The sequence below is a fragment of the Chlorocebus sabaeus genome, chromosome 3 (assembly GCF_047675955.1).
Source record: "Chlorocebus sabaeus isolate Y175 chromosome 3, mChlSab1.0.hap1, whole genome shotgun sequence".
NCBI classification, from domain to species: Eukaryota; Metazoa; Chordata; class Mammalia; order Primates; family Cercopithecidae; genus Chlorocebus; species Chlorocebus sabaeus.
In genome coordinates, this window is record NC_132906.1 from 23,653,754 (window position 1) to 23,676,129 (window position 22,376).

At 45.4% G+C, this 22,376-nt stretch overlaps 1 protein-coding gene and 2 non-coding genes across 3 annotated transcripts; all 3 read right to left on the minus strand.

The window, feature by feature from the left end:
* Positions 1–16,349: 16,349 nt before the first annotated feature.
* On the minus strand, positions 16,350–16,486 carry LOC119620139 (small nucleolar RNA SNORA31). The gene has a single exon (XR_005236603.1). It is a non-coding gene; the product is annotated as a small nucleolar RNA SNORA31 (small nucleolar RNA).
* A 722-nt stretch (positions 16,487–17,208) lies between these two features.
* Positions 17,209–21,369, minus strand: TPT1 (tumor protein, translationally-controlled 1). Its single transcript, XM_007960326.3, has 6 exons — positions 21,086–21,369; positions 20,756–20,829; positions 20,040–20,230; positions 19,540–19,645; positions 18,717–18,833; positions 17,209–17,424 (listed from the first exon to the last, which is right to left on the minus strand). The coding sequence occupies exons 1-6, from the start codon at positions 21,111–21,113 to the stop codon at positions 17,422–17,424; spliced, it is 519 nt and encodes a 172-aa protein (XP_007958517.1). The 5' UTR covers positions 21,114–21,369; the 3' UTR covers positions 17,209–17,421.
* On the minus strand, positions 17,516–17,643 carry LOC119620138 (small nucleolar RNA SNORA31). The gene has a single exon (XR_005236602.1). It is a non-coding gene; the product is annotated as a small nucleolar RNA SNORA31 (small nucleolar RNA).
* Positions 21,370–22,376: the final 1,007 nt, after the last annotated feature.

Genomic DNA, 22,376 nt, shown 5'->3' on the forward strand with positions numbered 1-22,376 from the left:
CGGGAGGCGGAGGTTGCAGCGAACTGAGATCGTACCACTGCACTCCAGCCTGGGCAACCTCCATTTAAAAAAAAAAAAAAAAAATTAGCTGGGTGTGGTGGTGCACACCTGTAATCCCAACCACTCAGGAAGCTGAGGCACAAGAATTGCTTAAACCTCAGAGGCAGAGGTTGCAGTGAGCTGAGATCACGCCACTGCACTCCAGCCTGGGTGACAGAGCAAGACTGTGAAAAAAAAAGAAAGAAAGAAAGGCCAAAAGTTTGCTAGTTTTTGAAAAGGGGAGTGTGAAAGTATTTGACTGCAAGTTCAGAACTTCAAAGCTATGTAATGTTCAGGCCAGTATCAACTAAAGCATAGTGACTCAACATGTGGTCCACAGTGTGGGACAGAGATTGAGAACACACATTTAGAAACTGGATGAGGTGGCTCACATCCGTAATCCCAGCACCCAGGAGGCGCAGTCAGCTGAGATCGCGCCGCTGCACTCCAGCCTGGGCGACAGAGCGAGACTCTGTCTCAAAAAAAGAAAGAAGGAAAGAGGGAGGGAAGGAAGGAAGGAAGGAGGGAAGGAAGGAGGGAGGGAGGGAGCTTTTCAGGCAATATGATAGAATAATTTTGTTTATTGAATCTAAAAATACAATGTAATAAAAATTATTTGGAACTGTATTTTGCATGTTTTTCTTTCCAACTTATATTTATAGTAATTCATATTTATTATATTTTACAAAAGTTACCAGTCCGAACAGATTGAAAATTTAAAGAAAACCAGTCCTGAGACTGGTCGTGGTGGCTCACGCCTGTAATCCCAGCACTTTGGGAGGCTGAATCGGGTGGATCACTTCAGGACAAGAGTTTGAGACCAGCCTGGACAACATGGAGAAGCCCCGTCTCTACTAAAAACATAAAAACACAAAAATTAGCCAGATGTGGTGGTGCATGCCTGTAATCCCAGCTACTGGAGAGGCTGAGGCAGGAGAATCGCTTGAACCTAGGAGGCAGTGGTTGTAGTGAGCTGAGATTGCGCCACTGCACTCCAGCCTGGGTGACAGAGCAAGACTCTGTCTTGAAAGAAATAAAGAAAGAAAAGAAAACCAGTCCTTTACCACAGATGCTTTGGAAAGTACTGGCCTAGAGTCAGAGTAATGCAAGGCAAGAGTTTTCTCTTATAGTTTAGATTGTTGTGGGGGAGAGAGAGAGCACACTAAGTAAGTGCTGGCTGTTCAAAAGCTTGTAGTTTGCCCAGGCAGTGGAAGGGGTGTCAGCAGCCAGGATAAGCGAATTTAAAGTGGCAATTTAATGACATCACTATTGATTTCAGACTCCTGCAGTGTTCCCCAAACCTTGTACTATATTCAGATTAAAGTCTAGGTTGCTATTAAATAACTGAAGAACAAAATAATGGGGGGGAAATTGAAGTTTTCTTCTTATGCTAACCTCCTGCTATAACCTGGCAGGACAGCTACTTTCCAATATTTTAAGAAGTTATTTATATACAGGGGAAGTGCGTTTTAAAGAATTCTAGGAAAGAAAAGGAAAGTCTAATGTTACGAGACACTGCAGGGAAATGTCACTGTGTAATAACTCCCATCTGGGTTGGGTGGCAGGGTTTGGGCTTTGTGCCCAACAATGCATCATGTTATATAATGACACACCCCCTCCTCCTGTGCCTTGCTGCCTCACTATTACAACACACAGGGTGCTTGTGCAGGCAGAACGCACCGGGGCCTATGGTGACAGTGCAGAATGCACCAAGAAATAGGAATGCAGACATGTTCTCAAGACAAAAAGACACGCTGGGTGCAGTGGCTCACGCCTGTAATCCCAGCACTTTGAGAGGCTGAGGCGGGCCTCAGGAGTAGCTGAGACTACAGGTGCGCACCACCACACTTGGCTAATTTTTGTATTTTTAGTAGACATGGGGTTTCACGATATTGGACAGGCTGGTCTTGAACTCTTGGCCTCAAGTGATCCACTCACCTCGGCCTCCCAAAGTGCTGGGATTATAGGCCTAAACCACCGTGCCCGGCCAGTATTCTGATTTTCTTTAACCTCTGGAAGCTTCCATGTATTTGTTTCTCACAAAGCTTCTCAACATAACCTGCAGTTTCAACACATACCCACATGATAACAAGGTGGGTGTGATGGTTAATATTAGATGGCAGCTTGATTGTATTGAGGGATGCCTAGATAGCTGGTAAAGTATTGTTCTGGGTGTGTCTGTGAGGGTATTGCCAGAGGAGACTGACATTTGAGTCAGTGGAAAGGGAGAGGAAGACCCACCCTCAACGTAGGTAGGCACCATCCAGTTGACTGCCAGTGGGGCTAGAGCAATGAAGGTGGAAGGTGGGCTAAGCTGGCTTTCGGAGTCCTCTGGCTTTCATCTTTCTTCTGTGCTGGATGCTTCTATCCGTTTCTCCTGCCCTTGGACATCAGACTCCAGGTTCTTTGGCCTTTGCACTCGTGGACTTAGACCAGTGGTTTGCCAGGGCTCTCGGACCTTTGGCTACAGACTGAAGGCTGCACTATTGGCTTTCCTGCTTTTGAGGCTTTTGGAATCGGACTGAGCCGCCAGTGGCTTCTTTCTTCCCCAGCTTGCAGATGGCTTATCATGGGACTTTGCTTTGTGATTGTGTGAGCCAATTCTCCCTAATAAACTTTCATTCATATATACATCTATCCTATTAGTTCTGTCCCTCAGGAGAACTCTGACTAATACAGTGGATTAACAACGTGGTCGCTTCTCCTTTTTTTTTTTTTTTTTTTTTTTTTTTTTGAGACAGAGTCTCACTCTGTCTCCCAGGCTGGAGTGCAGTGGCGCGATCTCGGCTCACTGCAAGCTCCACCTCCTGGGTTCATGCCATTCTCCTGCCTCAGCCTTCCTAGCAGCTGGGAGGCTTTATGCCCAACCACGGGTGCCCACCACTACGCCCGGGTAATTTTGGTTTTGTATTTTTAGTAGAGATGGGGTTTCACTGTGTTAGCCAGGATGGTCTTGATCTCCCGACCTCGTGATCCACCTGCCTCGGCCTCCCAAAGTGCTGGAATTACAGGCTTGAGCCACCACTCCCGGCCTACTGGCTTCTCTTTTAATTTGTGAAACAGAAGCAGAGAAGTATTGGCACAGGCTGCAGTGAAGAATTAGCCTCCTGACGCCCTGGACATAAACTGGCTTCCTTGGTGAACCTGATGCCTATGTGATGCCCAGATTATGCTGAATTTCACCCTCAAGGAGTAGGTTTAGAAGACCCAACATCTGGCTAACAGTAAATCCAGAAAGTAAGAGCTGAGAAAATGAAAATACCAGAACAAAAATTTTTTCAAGACAGTTTCTAAGAAATGAAAAATGTGTTTTCAAGTTGAAATGACTGACCAAGTAGCCATCACAAGAAATTTCAAAAGTCATATACTAAGGCACAACATGATGAAATTTCAGTACCAGAAACAGAGATCTTAAAAGCTTCCAGAGACGAGACAAAAAAAAAAAAAAAAAAAGCAAGTTACAAGTAAAGAATTGACGATTACAATGACATCAGACTTCTCAACAGCAACACTGGAAGCTGGAAGACAATGAAGCAAGGCCCTCAAAAATCTGTCTGATAAGTTTTCCTAATCTTGAATTCCATATTTAGTCAAATAATCAAGTGTAAGGAGAAAATACGGATATTTTATATAAGCAATGTCTCAAAAAACAAAACAAAACAAAAAAAGTAGCTTCTCAATAAACTGTTAGAGGCTGTTTCACCAAGATGGAAAAAGGGGATATAGCATTCAGGTGAGTGAGAAATTGGCTCATATAACTGTGGGTGCTAGGAAGTCTCATGATCTGGCATCTACAAGCTAGAGACCCAGAAAAGCTGGTGGTATAATTCAGTCCAAGCTCAAAGGCCCGGGAACCGGGGTAGCTGGTGGTATAAACCCCATTCCAAGGGCAGGAGAAGACGAATGTCTCAGCTCAGGCAGGTGGGCGGGCAGTAATAGGAGTGAACTCCTCCTTCCTCCGTTTTTTTGTTCTGTGCAGGCCCTCAATGGATTAGATGATGCCCACTCACACGGGCCGTCTACTCCACTGAGTCCACTGCCAGAAGTGCTCATCTCATCTGGAAACACCCTCCCAGACACAACCGGAAACATTAGTTAATCTGGGCACCCCCTGGTGCAGTCAAGATGACACAGAAAATCAACTACCACAAGCACCTACGAAGTGCCAGGAGCTGTTTTAAACACTGAGGATACAGCAGCGAGCAAACCAAAATAGAGCAAAAACCAAACCTTCTTGAAGCTTGCATGGGATTGGGGTTGAGATAGATGACAAATAAGTAAGTAAAATACATAGTATGTTACATGGTAATAAGTGCCATGGAGAAAAAATAAGAGGGTTGGGCATACCATGGCGGGAAGGTAGGTTTAAACATGGTGGTCGGCCGGGCGCGGCGGCTCACACCTGTAATCCCACCACTTTGGGAGGCCGAGTCAGGCAGATCACATGAGGTCAGGAGTTCAAGACTAGCCTGGCCAACATGGTGAAACCCCGTCTCTACTAAAAAATACAAAAAACTAGCCAGGCGAGGTGGCGGGCACCTGTAGTCCCAGCTACTCGGGAGGCTGAGGCAGGAGAATGGCGTAAACCCGGGAGGCGGAGCTTACAGTGAGCTGAGATCCTGCCACTGCACTCCAGCCTGGGCGACAGAGCGAGACTCCGTTTCAAAAAAAAAAAAAAAAAGAAGAAATACAAAAATTAGCTGAGTGGGCCGGGAGCGGTGGCTCACGTCTGTAATCTCAGCACTTTGGGAGGCCGAGGCAGGCGGAGCACAAGGTCAGGAGTTCAAGACCAGCCTGGCCAACATGGTGAAACCCTGTCTCTACTAAAAATACAAGACTTAGCCAGGCATGGTGGCAGGCACCTGTAATCCCAGCTACTCAGAAAGCTGAGGCAGGAGAATCGCTTGAACCCAGGAGGCAAAGGTTGCAGTGAGCTGAGATCGTACCACTGCACTCCAGCCTGGAAGACAAAAGCGAGACTCTGTCTCAAAAAAGAAGAAAAAAAAAAATTAGCTGGGTGTGGTGGTGCGCACCTGTAGTCTCAGCTACTCTGGAGGCTGAGGCACAAGAATCGCTAGAACCCAGAAGGCAGTGGTTGCGGTGAGCCAAGATCACACCACTGCACTCTAGTGTGGGTGACAGAGCCAGACTCCGTCTCAAGAAAATAAATAAATAAATAAATAAATAAATAAATACATGTGGTGGTCTAGGAGGCCTTTTTTTTTTTTTTTTTTTTTGGAAACAGAGTCTCACATTCTCTCCCAGGCTGGAGTGCAGTGGCGTGATCTTGGCTCACTGCAGCCTCGGCCTCCCAGTAATTCTCTGTGCCTCAGCCTCCCGAATAGCTGGAACTACAGACACGTGCCACCATGCCTGGCTAATTTTTGTATTTTAGTAGAGACATGGTTTCACCATGTTTGCCAGGCTGGTCTCAAACTCCTGACCTCAAGTGATCCACCCGCTTTGGGCCTCCCAAAATGCTGGGATTACAGGTGTGAGCCACCGTGCCTGACCAGGAAGGCCTCGATATCGACAAGATAACATCTGAACCAAAACTTTAAGGTGGTCATAGAGTGAGCTATGCAGCTATCTGGGAAGAGCATTTGGGCAGATGCAAAAGCTGTGAAGTGGAAGCATGCCTGGTTAGGGTTGCCAGGTAACATACAAAGTGCCCAATTAACTTGGAAACAAAAATAAGTGAAGAGGCTGCTGGAACAATCCAGTCAAGACATGGTGGGGGCTTGGCTCAGAGTAGTATCCATAGATTTGGTGAAATGTGAGCAGATTCTGGATATATTTTGAAGGTAGAGCCCACAGGATTTGCTAATAAACTGGACATGGAATGTAAAAGAAAGTAATCTTAAAAATGAGTGCAAGGATTAGGCCTAAGCAACTAGAAATAGAAAGTTATTCATTTTATCAAGACAGTAAAGGCTGTGGCTATAGAAGCAGTAAATTTTGGGGTATTATCAAGAGCTTGGTTCTGATTATAGAAATGTTGGTTTGGTGGCTGGGTACTTGGGTCTGGAACTCAAGGGAGAGAAGTGTTGGCTGGTGACATAAATATGGGAGTCATTGTGGTTCTAATTATCAGAACCATTCCTGTCTTCTCCCGAAACCATTACCTATTACCAGAATTATGCTACATAAAGCCACCCCAAAACTTAGTGGCTTAAAACAACCACATTTGTTAGCTTAAGATTTTGGGGATCAGCAATTTAGGCTAAGTTTAATTAGCTGGGGAGTTCTGGTCTTGGCTCATTTGGAGTAGGCTTTCTCATGCCTCTGCTGTCAGCTGGTAGCACAGCTGGATGTCAGCTAGGATAGCCTTGGCTAGAATGATTCATCCCTGCTTCACGCGGTCTCTCATTTCCAGCAGCTAGTCAAGGATTGCGTTCCCAGTGGAGGCAGTGTTTGGAGAGAGAGAAGTGCTCAAGGCCCCTTGAAGCCTAGGCCTGGAACTGTCACATCAACACTTCTGTCACATTCTCACGGTCAAAGCAAGTCACAGGGCTGGTGGTGAAGGACGGGGAAGTAGATCTCCCCCTTGGTGGGAGCAGCTGCAAAGCTGCATTGCAAGAGGCAGAAATACAAGGAGATTGTTTGGCCATCAGTGCAACCAGTTTATCACATGTCCCAAATCTGAAACATTTTCAACCTGGCTATATTGAAGTTTGATGAACCATCTTTTCTCTCTAAAAAGAAATGTAGACAGCCAGGTGAGGTGGCTCACACCTGTCATCCTGGCACCTTGGGAGGCCGAGGTGAGTGGATCAAGACCAGCCTGGGCAACATGGCAAAACACCGTCTCTACAAAAAAAATACAAAAAAAATTAGCTGGGCCTGGTGGTGACGCCTGTAGTCCCGGTTACTTAGGGGGCTGAGGTGGGAGGATCACTTGACCCCAGGAGGTGGAGGCTGCAGCGAGCCAAGATTGCACCACTGCACTCCAGCCTGGGAAACAAAGTGAGACTCTGTCTAAAAAAAAAAAAAGATAAAAATAAATGTAGGCTGGGCACAGTGGCTCATGCCTATATTCCCAGTACTTTGGGAGACCAAGGCAGGAGGATCACTTGAGCCCTCAAGTTCGAGACTGGCCTGGGCAACATAGCAGACCTCGTCTCTAGTAAAAATAAAAAAAACTAAGTGAGGCGTGATGTGGCGCACCTATAATACCAGCTACTTGGGAGGCCAAGGTGGGAGGATCACTGGAGCCCAGGAGTTTCAGGCTGCAGTGAGCTGTGATTGTGCTACTGCACTCCAGCCTGGGCAATAGAGCAAGGCTCTGTCTCAAAAGGAAGAAAAATAAAGAATCTGCCTGTGATTGGTGTAATGAGACAGGTAAAGTCGGTCTGATAGTTGGCTTTAGTTAGAGCCAGAATCTCAAGGGGAGGGAGACAGGATCCAAGAATACACTAGGATGGAGTGAATGAGAGAAAACAGAATGAGGGCCCAAGCGTGTAGAGAAGGAAAATACCCTGCAACCCTATCATGCAGCCTCCAGACCACAAGGTTAAAGACTCCACCTGCCATCTTGTACTTTTATGCTGCCCACTGCCTCCACCAAGGGATACATGGAAGACATTCCAGCATGATCTTCGTCTTTGCCACATAACAATTCTATACAACTGTATTCACAAATAAGTCAGATCAGTGCCTGATAGCCCTGGTGGTAGTTAGGAAATCCTTCCTTTTTTCCATCCTAAATCTCTATTTCTGTAGCACCCTAAGCCTGGAACTTCTTAGCTTCTCTCAGGAGGGAGAGGACGACACCCTTGTGTATCTTTAGCATTCTCCAACTGCGTAGGTGTTCGTTCTCCATAATGACCTTGGGCATATTTGTCCCTCCTCCTCTCAGGCGGGTCACCTATTGAAAATGCTGTGGTGCTCTCCTCTGGCATCCCCAGGGTGGGACCAGAGCAACAGCACATATCACCTGCCTCTCATCCACCTCATGAGCATTTCTTCCAGAAACAGGCCAAGAGGAAAGGCCCGAACTTTCAAGACTAGGATCAACCCGGCGATGTTTGGGGAAAAAAAAAAGAACATAGGTACACAGTTTCACATGGTACAGGGAAGGTATGAGTTGCCCATTTTAAAGTGACATCAAACTGCTTGTTAACCTGAAGAAGAATCTAGCGATAGATAAGAATTTGTGTTTTGTTTTGTTTTCTTTTTTGAGACCGAGTCGCTCTCTATCGCTCAGGCTGGAGTGCAGTGGTGTAATCTGGGATCACTGCAACCTCTGCCTCCCTGATTCAAGCAATTATCTCACCTCAGTCCCCAGAGTAGCTGGGATTACAGGCACCCACCACTATACCCAAATCAATTTTGTATTTTTAGTAGAGATGGGGTTCCTCCATGTTGCCCATGCTGGTCTTGAACTCCTGACCTCAAGCAATCCACCTGCCTCAGCCTCCCAAACTGCTGGGATTACAGGTGTGAGCCACCACGCCTGGCCTCAAATGAGTCTTAATAAACAACCAAAGTCTCTAAGGTCTCAGTAAGTAGGCTCATTTACAGAAGATGGAAAGGACCTAGAGATTGAAGTAGGATCACCCAGTTTAATCATCTCATTTTGGAGGAGGACTCTGTGGCTTTGGGGTTCTGGGCTGGCACCAGAGCTGGGACTCATGGGTCCCCATTCAGGGTTTACTCCAGACCCATGCGGTCAGCCATCTATCAAATCACCAAGTACGTGATAAGGAGATTCTGAGTGAAAAATAGGGTGTGAGGACAGCTACCAGGAAGTAGGTAATGCAAATGAGCTAAAATATATTTCTTTTGAGACTAAGTCTCGCTCTATTGCCCAGGCTGGAGTGCAGTGGCATGATCTTGGCTCACTGCAACCTCCACCTCCCAAGTTCAAGTGATTCTCCTGCCTCAGCCTCCTGAGTAGCTGGGATTACAGGCACCTGCCACCACACCCAGCTAATTTTTGTATTTTTAGTAGAGACAGAGTTTCATGTTGGTCAGGCTGGTCTCGAACTCCTAACCTTGTGATCCACCCACCTTGGTCTCCCAAAGTGTTGAGATTACAGGCATGAGTCATTGCGCCCGGCCTAAAACATATTCTTGATACAGTTTCCCAAGTCTACACAAAAGTCAGAAAATGTGAACAGGCATCTTGTATTTTGCACTAATTCACAGTAGAGACCAGTATTGTAAGAATTTCTCATGGTAAAGGCACTCCTATGATAGCCTCTACTTATCAAATCAGCCGACGAGGTAAGTATGAGTATCTGTTTTCTAGATGGAGATACTGAGGCTTAGAAAGATTAAGATGCTGCAATTCTCACAGCAAGTGGTGGGGCTTTTATTAGAACCCAGATTTCAAAATACCACCACAGCACAGTACTAATTCCACATGCCTTCTTCCAAAATGGAAAGAATGCCTTTCTTCTTGTAAGTCTGCCAAATTGATGCAGATGCTTATCTTTTATTTGTTGTAGCCGCGGTAAAATAGAATTAAAAAAAAAGAAAGAAAGAAAAGAAAAAGGAATTAGGAAGGAAAATGTCTAAAGTACACATAGGATGCTGAGACATCTAGTATGCAAAGTGAGAAAAAGGTATCACAGTATAAGTTCCTGTGTGGTGAGTCCCAAATCCAACTGCACCAGTGTGTGGATGGGGTAGACCTGGTTCCAACAGCAAGCATGAAGACAGGTTTTACCTGGCAGAAATTCAAGACAAGTCTCCTGTCTGGTATTACCCCAAAGAAGCAAATGTCGGTTTAGGCTGCATTAAAATATTATTGCATTAACATACCATGTGGAAAACGAGGCCAAGCCACACCTGGGGAACTGCAGGGCCTTCGTGGCACTGTGGTTAAGAGGGATGGAAGTCAAGGATGCTGAGCACCGGACAGGCGCATTAGATTCTTTTCCACTCTGGCGCTTTATATGTCGCTTTAGCAAGAGGGCAGTAACCACAAGCCAGCCGCCTGGGCTGTTTTTCTTTATCTCATGAGCTCATTTCCTTCGTATGGTTCCTGCTACAATAGTGGTTTCTCAACCCCCAGCAGGGAGCTGAAATCCCAGAAGGGCTCTTAAAATGCTGGATATTCTGGCTGGGCGCGGTGGCTAATGCCTGTAATCCCAGCACTTTGGGAGGCTGAGGCGGGCAGATCACTTGAGGTCAGGAGTTCAAGACTAGCCTGGGCAACATGGCGAAACCCTGTGTTTACTAAAAATACAAAAATTAGCTAGGCATGGTGGTGGGCACCTGTAATCCCAGCTGCTCAGGAGGCTGAGGCAGGAGAATGTCTAGAACCCAGGAGGCAGAGGTTGTAGTGAGCCAAGACTACACCACTATACTCCAGCCTAGGTGACAGAGTGAGACACTGTCTCAAAAAACAAACAAAAAACTCAAAACATTAAATGCTGGATATTCTGATGCAATAGGTGTGGTATAGGCTCGGCACCGTGGCTTGCGCCTGTAATCCTAACGCTTTGGGAAGCTGAGGTGGGAGGATCTCTTGAGCATAGGAGTTTGAGACTACAGTGAATTATAATCACACAACTTCACTTCAGCCTAGGCAACACAGTGAGACCCTGTCTCAAAGAAAGAAAGAAATGACTCTCATTTGAGAGGTACCCTACATATACCCAGGGGAAATAAACATCCTCATCTCTGAAGACACAGAAACACAGAGAAGAATCTGAACACACAGGCCTTCCTGAGTCCCCTGAGTTTACCATTAGATCATCCCCTTTGTCCAATACTTCTGCACAACCGTTCACTCTTCATTAAACCGAAACATAAAAATACACAAACTCACCTGTTTCTTTGGGTCCTCATTTCCTTATGAAGGCTCTCATGTCACAGAAAACATTTTTAAAATGTGTATGCTAGCTGGACACGGCGGCTCACGCCTGTAATCCCAGACTTTGGGAGGCCGAGGCAGGTGGATCACGAGGTCAAGAGATCAAGACCACCCTGGCCAACATGGTGAAACCCCGTCTCTACTAAAAATACAAAAATTAGCCGGGTATGGTGGTGCACACGTATAGTCCCAGATACTCGGGAGGCTGAGGCATGAGAATCACTTGAACCCGGGAAGCGGGGGTTGCAGTGAGCTGAGATCGTGCCACTGCATTCCAGCCTGGCGACAGAGTAAGACTGTGTCAAAAAAAAAAAAAAAAAAAAAGTGTATGCTTTGCTTTTGCCGATCTGTCTTTTGTTACAGGGGCCTCAGTCATGAACTTAGCACTGGGTGTGGAAAGCAATTTTTCCTCCCCTACACGAAAATCTCTGCTTCTTTCACACACACCCAGTCCTCCTGCTCCTCCCTGGTCTATGGAACAGAGCCGAACAGGTTGCATGTTACTTAACCAAATTTCAGCTTAGTCACTTTTACTTTTAATAGATACCAGCAGTTGGTGTTACCATCATGCTGACATAATGGCAGTCACCAAGGGTACTAACACACAGCCTGTGTTCCATCTGACAAAATCCACCACTGTGGACTGAGTCCCTTCAAGCTAATGGGAGAGGCTTAGGAAGGATGCGGTGCTAGGAACATAATGAAGAAAAGGTTACAGGGCATCACGCCCAAGATCTGAGTCTGCTTCGCTTCCAATTTTACACTTGCCATCTGTTGATGCATCTTCCACCTCATTGAGGTAGTCAAAAGTATTCATTTTTTCTTTCTAATTTCATGTGCAGTAATTTTCCTCTTTAACTGCCAGTTTCCACCCCCAGGTTGAGTACTAGTTTGGGTGTTTGACTTACACGATGAATTGGTAGTTCTTAAGGATAACTCCCAGATGAATGTACTCAAGGAAAAGGAAATTACATGTATAGCTCTGTTTTGAATAGATGTCCAGAAAATACCACCTTTCTACCAACTGCTTGGGGAACGGCAGAATCATTTGATGACCCTGTTCTCTAGAGGAGGTCATGTGCAAGCCGCATTCGACAATAAACTAGGACTTACCTGCTTTCTTCACACGTGGAGAAAACAACTCTACAAGTAGATTTTTTCTTTTTTTCTATTTTTTATAGAGATGGGCTTTCACCATGTTGTCCAGGCTGGTCTCAAACTCCTCAGCTCAAGTGGTCTGACCGCCTCAGCCTCCCAAAGTGCTGGGATTACAGGTGTGAGCCACCACATCTGGCCAACTAGATTTCTAGTAACTAGGTGTGGTGGCTCATGCCTGTAATCCCAGCACTTTGGCAGGCAAAGGTAGGAGGATTACTTGAGGCTAGGAGTTTGAGATTAGTTCCAGCAGCATAGCAAGACCCTGACTTTCCAAAAAAAAAAAAAAAAAAAAAAACCCAGAAACTCAGGACTGAATAGTAGCTAGTAGCTCTACTGTCCCATTATTAAAAACACTGTATTATAACTCTTAAGTAATAATTGTGGCTTGTGTCTCAGAGGGCCCCTCCAGTGAGTCCCTTGATGTCTCAATTTTTCTTTGTCTGTAGATTGTGACTCACAAAACAGCACCGTAGTGTTCTCCCCAATTTGTGCTCTTTGTTCTACCTCTGAACTCAGAGTCTAAGAGTGGAATGCATATATAAATGAATGGAGGAGAAAGTAATTGAGGGAAACATCATTGCACAAGTTATCCTGGAAAGAATCTTCCCCTAAACTCATATTTGACATTTCTCTCATTGAATTGTATTGACTCCAGCTAAAACCACATCCATTCCCAAAGGTTCTCATGGCCCAGCATATGAAGGAAACTTCAATGCCAACTTCCAGGCTCAATTATTTGAAACTATGTGTAACTGCACAAATCTACAGGCTCTCAAAAAATAAACTGGAATGTTCTGGTAGTTAAAAATCTGCCCCTACAGTAGTAAAATCTGTTTTGAACTGCTGACATGCACAGGGGCCTGATTTATCATTGCTGCATTGACTAAGGGATAGACTTGGAGGATTTCAGTGGGATAAATAGAAACTATCAGCACTATTATGATTTTTAACTTATCTGCAAGCTCCACGTTTAGAGTGTAGCCAATTGAGATGGCTAGCATAGCAGCCAACTTCTATTTAATGGAAGGTATGTGGCACCTTTCTCTCTTGCAAGAGACAAGGCCTCCCTCTGTCGCCCAGGCTGGAGTGCAGTGTTACAGCCATTAACTCACCCCAAGCTCAAACTCCTAGGCTCAAGTGATTCTCCCTCCTCAGCCTCCCAAGTAGTTGGGATTACAGGCATGAGCCACTGTGCCTAGCTATGGCACCTTTTTCTTTACTTGCTTTATGTTAAAGACACTTTAATCAAGGCCTTTTCCTTTGGAATAATGAAATATTAAATGTTTCCAGAAACCTCAAGTTGCACTCACAGTTCCTATAGTCTCTAGAAACACATGCCAGTTACCACAAAGCTGGAATTGGCATGTGTTTCTTTAGTGTAGTAGTGACCTACCAGTTATAAATTAGTAAATTATCCTGGTTTTAGTTCCATTTTACTGAGTATTCTGCTGCCAGCTAGTCACTCCAGTCCACCTGTGTGCACACACATATATCCTTAAGGATGTTTTATTATCAGTGTTTTCTCAAGTTGGTTGAGATTTATTGCTCGTCTTGCAATTTTACCATAATTATCATCACCAGTTTAGTTTGCAGTAAGTTACTGACAGTCGCTGCAGTTCAGAATGAATTTACATCAACACAAATCTAGTGACTTAACTAGATTTTGAAACTCCTAATGATCCAAATGAGTAATTCACTCCTATCACTGAAGCAGATGCACACATAATAAAAAACCATGTACCTGTATTATATTTCATGCCCGCGACTGTTAGTCTCGAGTGCATTTTAATTAGGCTTTCTTCCCCACTAGTGAAATCCAACAATAGTCAAGTTTACCACCATCAGTCCTCATATTACTTAAGTACTTTGCAACAGGTAACCCTGTTGACTGCTTCCTCCTTCCTAAAACTTTTTCCACCTGACCTCTGGGAGGCCCTCCCTTGGTTTTTACCTCAGGGGCAGTTCCTTCTTTTCTTAAAAAAATTTTAAACTTTTATTTTTGGGATAGCGTCTCGCTGTCGCCCAGACTGGAGTGTAGTGTATGATCACAGCTCACTGTAGCCTCAACCTCTCGGGCTCAGCCCGAGTAGCTGGGACTACAGATGCCCAATTAATTTTTTTAGGTCTTGCTATGTTGCCCAGGCTGGTCTCAAACTCCTGACCTCAAGTGATCCTCCCTCTTCAGCCTCCCAAAGTCCTGGGGTTACAGGCATAAGCCACGGTGCCTGGCTAAATTTGAGATGGGGTCTCCCTGTGATGTCCAGGCTGGCCTCAAACAATCCTACCACCTCAGCCTTCTGAGTACAAGTGCAGTGGGAGCACCTCTTAATTACTTTTGTTGGTTTCTCTTTGTGTCAACCAATCTCATGTTGGAATGCAAAGTCTATCCTCACTCTCCAAATGACGTTATCCAGTATCATGACTGTTAATGTCTATTGATCTTTCCACTCTCTATATAGTTCTCCAGCTTTGACTTCTCTGAAGAATCAGCATCTCAAACTTAACACATCCAAACCAAACAAAACTCAATTTCACATCTCAGTGCCAACTCCTTTCTTCCAAATGCTCAGACCAAAATACTTGGTATCAACATTAAATCCATCCTTTCACCTATTAGCATATCCTGTTGTCTCTATCTTCCATTTCCTACCACCTCAGTCTACTACCCTAAACTATTATCATCTTTGCCTTAAAAACACATTATACACAACTATTCTATGCTTTTACCCTGTTACCTGGCAACCCAAGTGATCCTTTGAAAATTTTGAGATATATCATGTAACTCTTCTGCTCAGAGTGCCTGTGGTTTTGAGGTCTGGTCTTCCTTTCTTGTGCACTCACGCTGCTTTACAACCCTTCCCGTCTTCTTGGGTTAGCAAAGCAGCCACATTCTTCCCAGAACACATCACACTCCAGACCAATTGCTGTTGTCTTGGCCTGGAATGGTTTGTCCTGATATCCACATGGCCTACTTCCACACTTTCGTTTGTTTTCAAATGTCACATTACAAGGATCTTCCTAGAAAAGTCCTTTAACACCTCTGGCTCCACTCTGGAGAACCTTAACAAACCCGAGGGCCCACAGGCTACTAAAGCATGCTTGTATTAAACTTGCTTCAAAGACAAAATGTTATGAGCTTTCTGATGTGCACGTCCTTATTCTTGCCCAAAACATCTTGACCCTAGGAATAACCAGAAAAAGACATAAAATAAGGCAGTCTTCAAGGTCTGAGAAGATTCTATCTGGAATCTTCAAAGGTTTATCATGAGGCAAACAGCCAGGGTTGATCACTTCTGGCTTAAATAGACATGATAAAATGCTATGTCCCAACCTTGATTGGATCTGGATGTTGGGAAAACAGCTAAGAGCAAAAGACAACTTGGGAAACGGGCTCTTCTTGCAGAACTGAACATTTTCAAAACAAGTTGGAGTGGCGGAGCCCACAAAGCCTCTGAATTGCTACTTGTCTGCTGTTTCAGGCTTCTAAGGCTAGTCCACCAAATGCTTCCATCTCTCACCTCAAGGTTGTCTCCACTATCCTGGTTTTCCCAGCTTTGACCACTGCCTGAAAACTCCCTTCCTGCTATAGTTTCAGGACAAAAGGCCCTGCAGATGAGACTCAACACTTTTCATTACAATGTCAAATCAGAATGCTAAGCCAGGTGCGATGCCTCCCACCTGTAATCCCAACACTTTGGAAGGCCAAAGCAGGATCACTTGAGGCCAGTTTTCAGACCAGCCTGGGTCACATGGCATGTCCCCATCCCTACAAAAAAAACTATCAGAATGCTTAAAATTGCTATGAAATTTTAAGTTTCCAATACTTATTTAGGTTTGTTTCCAATCACGGGGGTGGGGGTTAACATGATTAATATCTGCCTCAGGTTTTGGACACTACGGACATAGTCTGGAATTTTGACACTAGGGCAAACTCCAGATTGCTCAAACCACTGCATTCTCATGTTCAAACAGACCATAGTCACTGGCTTGCTTTTAACCTTTCTTTCACAAGTGTAATCAACCAGGTAAGGCTGGTAGGAACTATTTCCCAAAACTCACGTTTTGAAAATTTCCCTTCCAGGCTGGGCCTGTACTTTGGGGGCAGATCTCGAGCTCAGGAGTTGAGACCACCCTGGGCAATTAAGTGATACTTGGTCTCTACAAAAGTTAGCTGGGCATAGGGGTGCCTGTAGTTCCAGCAACTAGTGAGGATGAGGTGGGAAGATGGCTTGAGTCCAGGAGGCAGAGAATGCAGTGAGCTGCTTGTGCCACTGCACTCCAAGCCTGGGTGACCGACCCTCCTCAAAAATTCTCTTCCCATTTTTTCCCCTGTATTCCTCTATTCAATCTCAGCTGCCACAAATTAGACAGACGGAAAGCGCAAGGACATGTTTTTCTTGCATCTGTAGTGGAAACCTTAGCAGCAGGTAGTATAACTGCTCCCGGTCTGTCAGATAGATGCATTTTCTTATTCATTCACACACCCAGTCTTTTCAGATACAATATAGAGAACATTTTTACCCCTCTGCCCACCAGCCAGCCCCCATTCTGTGTACCTTCATCTTTTAAATCAGGGGCTGGCAAACTCACAGGCTCTAGTCTTAGACACAACTCTGCTCATGCAGTCACAACAGCCACGGTCAATCCACAAATGAATGAGCATAGCCACGTTTCAATAAAACCGGACACGAACTTAAATTCCATATCCCACAAGGTATTCTTTTCCCCTCAACCATTTAAAAAGGCAACCAACCACCTTAAAGTGTACAAAACAGGTGGTCAGACAGGCTAGTTTGCCAGTCCCTGTGCTCTAGTTACCAGGGAGTTTAACATTCATCCCAACAGATCTGGCTCTATGTTAAATAAGCTGACACAAAGTTGCTTCCACTGAATGAGTCTCTTTTTATTTTCTTGGTAATCTCTTCCAGTTAACTATTTCCGTTGTAGGTGATGAAATGGATAAGGCTCCACACTTCAGATGTTGGCACTGCTATGAGCATGGTCTTTCCCTTTATTGCAACTCACAATCAAAACCTTTGATTCTTTTTTATATTCCAGTCCCAGAAGTAGTCTCCACTGTAGAAGTTAATTGATGAGTAGTAGCCTACAACCAGGCTCTAGCTCCTCCAGGAACACTACAGGATGAATTTAACTATGCATTAAACTAAAAGGCATTCTCTCAAATATTTGAGTTTAAATGCATTTTATTTTTAGACAACCTACATGACATGTTTTTCTTAAAAACAATGCCTCCACTCCAAATAAATCACGGTCAAAATAAATGAAGAGCTCAAGATGACATCAGTCCCATTTGTCTTTTAAGTCCTGGTGTTGTGTGGATGACAAGCAGAAGCCAGTTATGATGACAGGTGATAGATCCAAAGTAATTGCCAAATTTGTTACTGTAAAAACAAAAACTATATATTAATGTTTTTCAAACGTTACATTGCAAAAATTACATTACCATTAACATAGCCTATATTTCTAGGCTATAGATGTATTCCCCAATTCAATCTGGGCCGCCACAAAGACAGACAGAAAGCGCAGGGATTTTTCTTTTGCATCCTAGTGCAAACCAAAAGAACAACAGTAAATTGTTCAAGGTCTATCAGTGGATGCAGAATACCCTTACCAAATCAGCGGTAGTTCATTTTCCAGAAGGCTGCGGCATGTACCACCCACACCCTGCTCTACCAACAAAAACCTCAGATACTCTCTGAATAACCCCTTTGGTAAGTCATCTTACACTGTTCTAAGTAATCTGTCTATTGTTGACTCTCGATCTTGCTTGTTCAGTATAGCCTCATGTTTATCTTCTTCCTAATTTATACAGAAGCCTATGAAAGCTAGGATAAAGAATGCCTTTGTTTCTGTATAGCTTCCAGCAGTTCCTTCCATAGGAGACACTGAGTTATTTATATTAGTAAAGCAATTTGCATACCAGTTCAGCAGTCAGCTCTATTTACTTAAAAGCTAGTACTGCACTAAGCTTTCAATGATCAGCTGCCAATTATCAGCAAACCAAAGTGAAAAACACTGATACTGATCCATATGTATACAACAAAACATGATTATGAAGTGAAAGCAAGGTCATATCTAGAGGAAGATCAATGGTGTTCTCTGATCTCCTTCAGCATTCAAACTGTACTTTATTTTTTTTAGACAGCGCTTCACTCTGTCGCCCAGGCTAGAGTGCAGTGGTGGGATCTCGGCTCACTGCAACCCCGGTCCCAGGTTTAACTGATTTTCCTGCCTCAGCCCCTAGAGTAGCTGGCATTACAAGTGCCCACTGCCATGCCTGGCTAATTTTTGTATTTTTAGCAGAGATAGGGTTTTGCCATGTTGGCCAGGCTTGTCTCGAACTCCTAACCTCAGGTGATCCACCCACCTTTGCCTCCCAAAGTGCTGAAATTACAGGTGTGAGCCACCACACCCAGCCTAAACTGTACTTTATTATGCTCCATCTGCACTCAACGTTTTCCACAAACAAGGTCCTAAGCCTTTTTATACCCTAAGAACCTTTTACATATGAAACACAATTCTCTTGATCCCCAAAGAGAAAACTAAATCCATGTTTCAGAACGCTGTAAAACTCATTCTATCTCAGTGTCACAAAACAATTGGAAATCACATCTAAAATATCTTCATTTTTTTTTTACATTACTGATTTTAACCCACTCCCCCTTGTACTTACACATTTTTCCATTTCTAAACCATCCTTAAAGAAAATCATATATGGGGTCACACCATCCTCACGGTAGTCCAATAGAGCAACCATGCCATCTGGATTCATGTTTTCACCAATAAAGAACTTGGGAAGCAAACAAAACACCTAGAATTAGACCATTACATACAAGTACATGCCATTCCCTACAGTACAAGGGAAGGTTTAGAACACCACAAAAACCAGGAGAACTCCAGTACCCAAAAGCACTGATGCCCACTTACTATAAACATCTGTTCACTGGATTAAGGCACCTTACTAGTGACCTAAATAGAAAAATAATGTACAGAGCAATCCAGGAACACCAGGCTTTCTGGAAACCTTTACTCTCTCAGTCCTAAATACAATCCCAAACCCTAGAGCATGCTTATAAGGGAACATAAGGCTGACAGTGATAGAATATGCCATACAGTTTGGAAGTATCTTATGGCCAGGGAATGCATGAAGTTGGAAAATTAGAGGAAAGGGAAAGCCAATGATATTTTCCAAAAGTAGAGTTAACAAGCTCAGATGTATCAGGAGGAGGACCAGTAGCAATGAGACACATGAGAATTGTAAACAGAAAACAAACAACACTTAGGTGGTTAAGCAATTCAGGAAAAGAAAAACTGAGAAATGTCATCTGGGAAGCAAATTTTCAATCAAGACGACAGGATTTGGAAACACCTGAGACCTGGGAAAGCCACTTTCTACACCCTGAATACTAGTATAGAATTGAAGATTAACCAACTTAATTTTTGCTCCTAAAGTTAAAATTGTACAATCCTTTGATCCAAATACTTAAGGTATTTACCTGGTAGTTTTTGAAATTAGCAAGGATGTGCTTGATTTGTTCTGCAGCCCCTGTCATAAAAGGTTTTACTCTTTCTGGTCTCTGTTCTTCAAGTTTGCCTTTGATTCTAAAACAACATTTCATTAACAGGTTGAAGTACTGAATTTTCAGTAAAATCAATTTTTAAAGTAAAAAATACCCAAGCTTAAAAAAAGACAACATTGAAAAAGGCAACCAGCTGTTAAGACATTACTAGTTCACAGAAGGTATCCTTCAAGAATATTTACATTTCTTGTTGACTATTTTCAAAGTACTATTCTAATTCTAAACGGAACCAGACTGCAGGCTTCAGTATCCTCACATTATAGAAAAGCAACCATTCTTTTCAGTGAACTCATTAATAAAAAGCAAAGACTTTCACAAAAGTATATCCATCCACTGCGAAAGAACCTCAAGAGTTAGCCCATCTTTAAATCCCGTAAGATTCTAGACATCAGCTAGGTACTGCCAATATCACTTACGATTTCATGTAATCTTTGATGTACTTCTTGTAGGCTTCTTTTGTGAAACTTGTTTCCTGCAGGTGATGGTTCATGACAATATCGACACCAGTGATTACTGTGCTTTCGGTACCTTCGCCCTCTGGGCCTTCAGCGGAGGCATTTCCACCAATGAGCGAGTCATCAATGTTACCTTCTGTCCTACTGACCATCTGCATTAAGAAAAAGCAATATAGTTGCAAAAGACACAAACACATCCAAAGCACCTTCCAAGCCAATAGTTCACGGATAAGAAGTATTCTTCGTTCTTGCTGAAAATCAAAAAAGCACTATTTTGGGAATGAAGTTGTGACCCGTGGATTTCTCAAAATGGCCCAACTTAAGAGTTGTCTGTTGGCCGGAAGAAAAAATGGGGTCATTAAAAAGTTGGTTCCAGTTGCGGGCCTGTGGTGCCTCTGGTTGATAAGTAGGGACCCGGCACACACGAAAGGGCTCGGGGCTCCTAAGCAGGAGGCATCGTGTCCTGGACAACCCCGGGAGGAGGATGGGCGCCGAGGCGGCGGGCCTATTTCCAGGATCAGCTCCGCCTCCAGTTTTCTAGAAAAACCCAAGCCCGGAAAGAGCGTCTCCTCCGCCAGGAGGCGGCGGGGAGGATTGCACAACCTCAGGCGGGGGAGCGGCGGAAACCCGAGCCTGCTCAGTCCGGCCTCCCCCACGCGCAAGCCCGACCGACTCACCTTCCCCTCCACCTCCAGGCACAGCCCGTCCGCTATCTCCCGGATCTTGTAGATGTCGGAGAACATCTCATCATCTGCCGGATACACAGAGCCGCCCGTCACCGAACGCCCGGCGCCGCCATTTCCCGCATTTCCCGCGCCGGCGGCCGCACGCGGCTTCTGCCTCTCCCGAACGCAACAGAGCCGGCCGCGAGCCCCGGGCACCGATCCCTCCGCGCTCGGCTAAGGCCGCCGGAGTTCCCTGGGCCCGCGACGGCGGCGCCTTCCCCGCCCCCACCCGCACCCCAGATCCCCATGTGCTGCAGTAAGGATAGTGCAGTGAGGACTCACGGCTGATGAGGTCCCGGTAGATAATCATGACGGCGACTGAAGGGAGACGACGGCGGCGCTAGCTTAGCAGGAGCCCGAAACTCGGAGCGAGCGCGGTGCAGCCGGAGCGGCGCTCGGGGGGAGGGGGGAGCGGGCGGAAAAGGCCGACTCAGCCGCTCCCCAACCTCATATAGAGGGCACGTCCCTCTACGTCATCGTCCGCTGCGCCTCCGGAAGCGACGCAGGCGGTGACGTGGCACGAAGAGCCGCGCGGGGGCGGGGCCACAGCGGGGGCGAGTCGGGGAGGTAAGCATCCGGGGACTTGACGCGGGGACACAAGGCTCTGTTCCACTGGGCACGCCAGCAGGTGGGGGTGGGGGCGGGTAGGTGCGCGCGCAGCGTGGGAGGAGGCCAACTCTTGGGGTGCTCTCTAGCCCTGGGTGGGCGGAGCGGGGGAAGCGGAGTCTGATGGACCCGGCTCCTCCCTACCCCACGGGGCCGCTCGGAGAGGTGCTGGGGGCTGGATGGGGCTCAGAAGAATTAACTTTCGCGCTACGCCTTGTCCAACCTAGGTTCCACCCTTTTCTGGGAACCTGAGTATCAATCGATGTAGGGGAACAGGGCATTTAGGGAGAGTCAGGCCCTCTGGCCTGGGGGAGATCTCGGGACTGCCCGAGGGCCTCTGACAACTTTTCACATCTGCCCCGGCGTTTTTCGGACGCCTTTGTGGGGGCACCGCTGAGTCCGGGTAGTGGGACCCGAGTCGTCCAGCTTGGCCCCTGGGGAATAATCGTGGAGGGCGCAGGGTCTGTGGGAAGGGACTTGGAGAGAAGGGAAGATGTCACGGGAGTTTGCACAGGGTTTCCATGTGTTCCAATTTTGTCCCATAATTGAAAGCTTGTGGCATTCTGTGGCGGACAGCTGCGGAGCTAGCTCTTCCCTTTACTGTGTCGCACTTGGTCTTGGAAAAGTACGTTGTCACTTTAAGATGAAGTTGAAATTTTATCCCTGGTGCTAGAGGGTCAAACAAACTAACAAAGGGAGTTTCCCACCTGCCGCACCTGTTCTTTGGAGGACTTTACACCGAATTACTAAGTATTAAAACAGGTCCTGCATGGTAGCTCATGCCTGTAATCCCAGAACTTTGGGAGGCAACTACTGAAACCCTGTCTCTACACAAACACACACACACACACGCAAATTAAAAATTAACTGGGTGCGGTGGTGCCTGCCTGTAATCCCAGCTATTAGGGAGGCTGAGCTGGGAGGATCGCTTAAGCCCAGGAGTTGGAGGTTACAATGAGCTATGATT

What these genes read in the sequence shown, in the direction of transcription:
- TPT1 (XM_007960326.3), bottom strand. Translation starts at nt 21,113, where the DNA reads ATGATTATCTACCGGGACCTCATCAGCC. An exon ending in CTACCGGGACCTCATCAGCC is followed by an intron (nt 20,830 to 21,085) that starts GTGAGTCCTCAC and finishes TGTATCCGGCAG; the next exon opens with ATGATGAGATGTTCTCCGAC. An exon ending in CTAATTTCAAAAACTACCAG is followed by an intron (nt 18,834 to 19,539) that starts GTAAATACCTTA and finishes TTGCTTCCCAAG; the next exon opens with TTCTTTATTGGTGAAAACAT.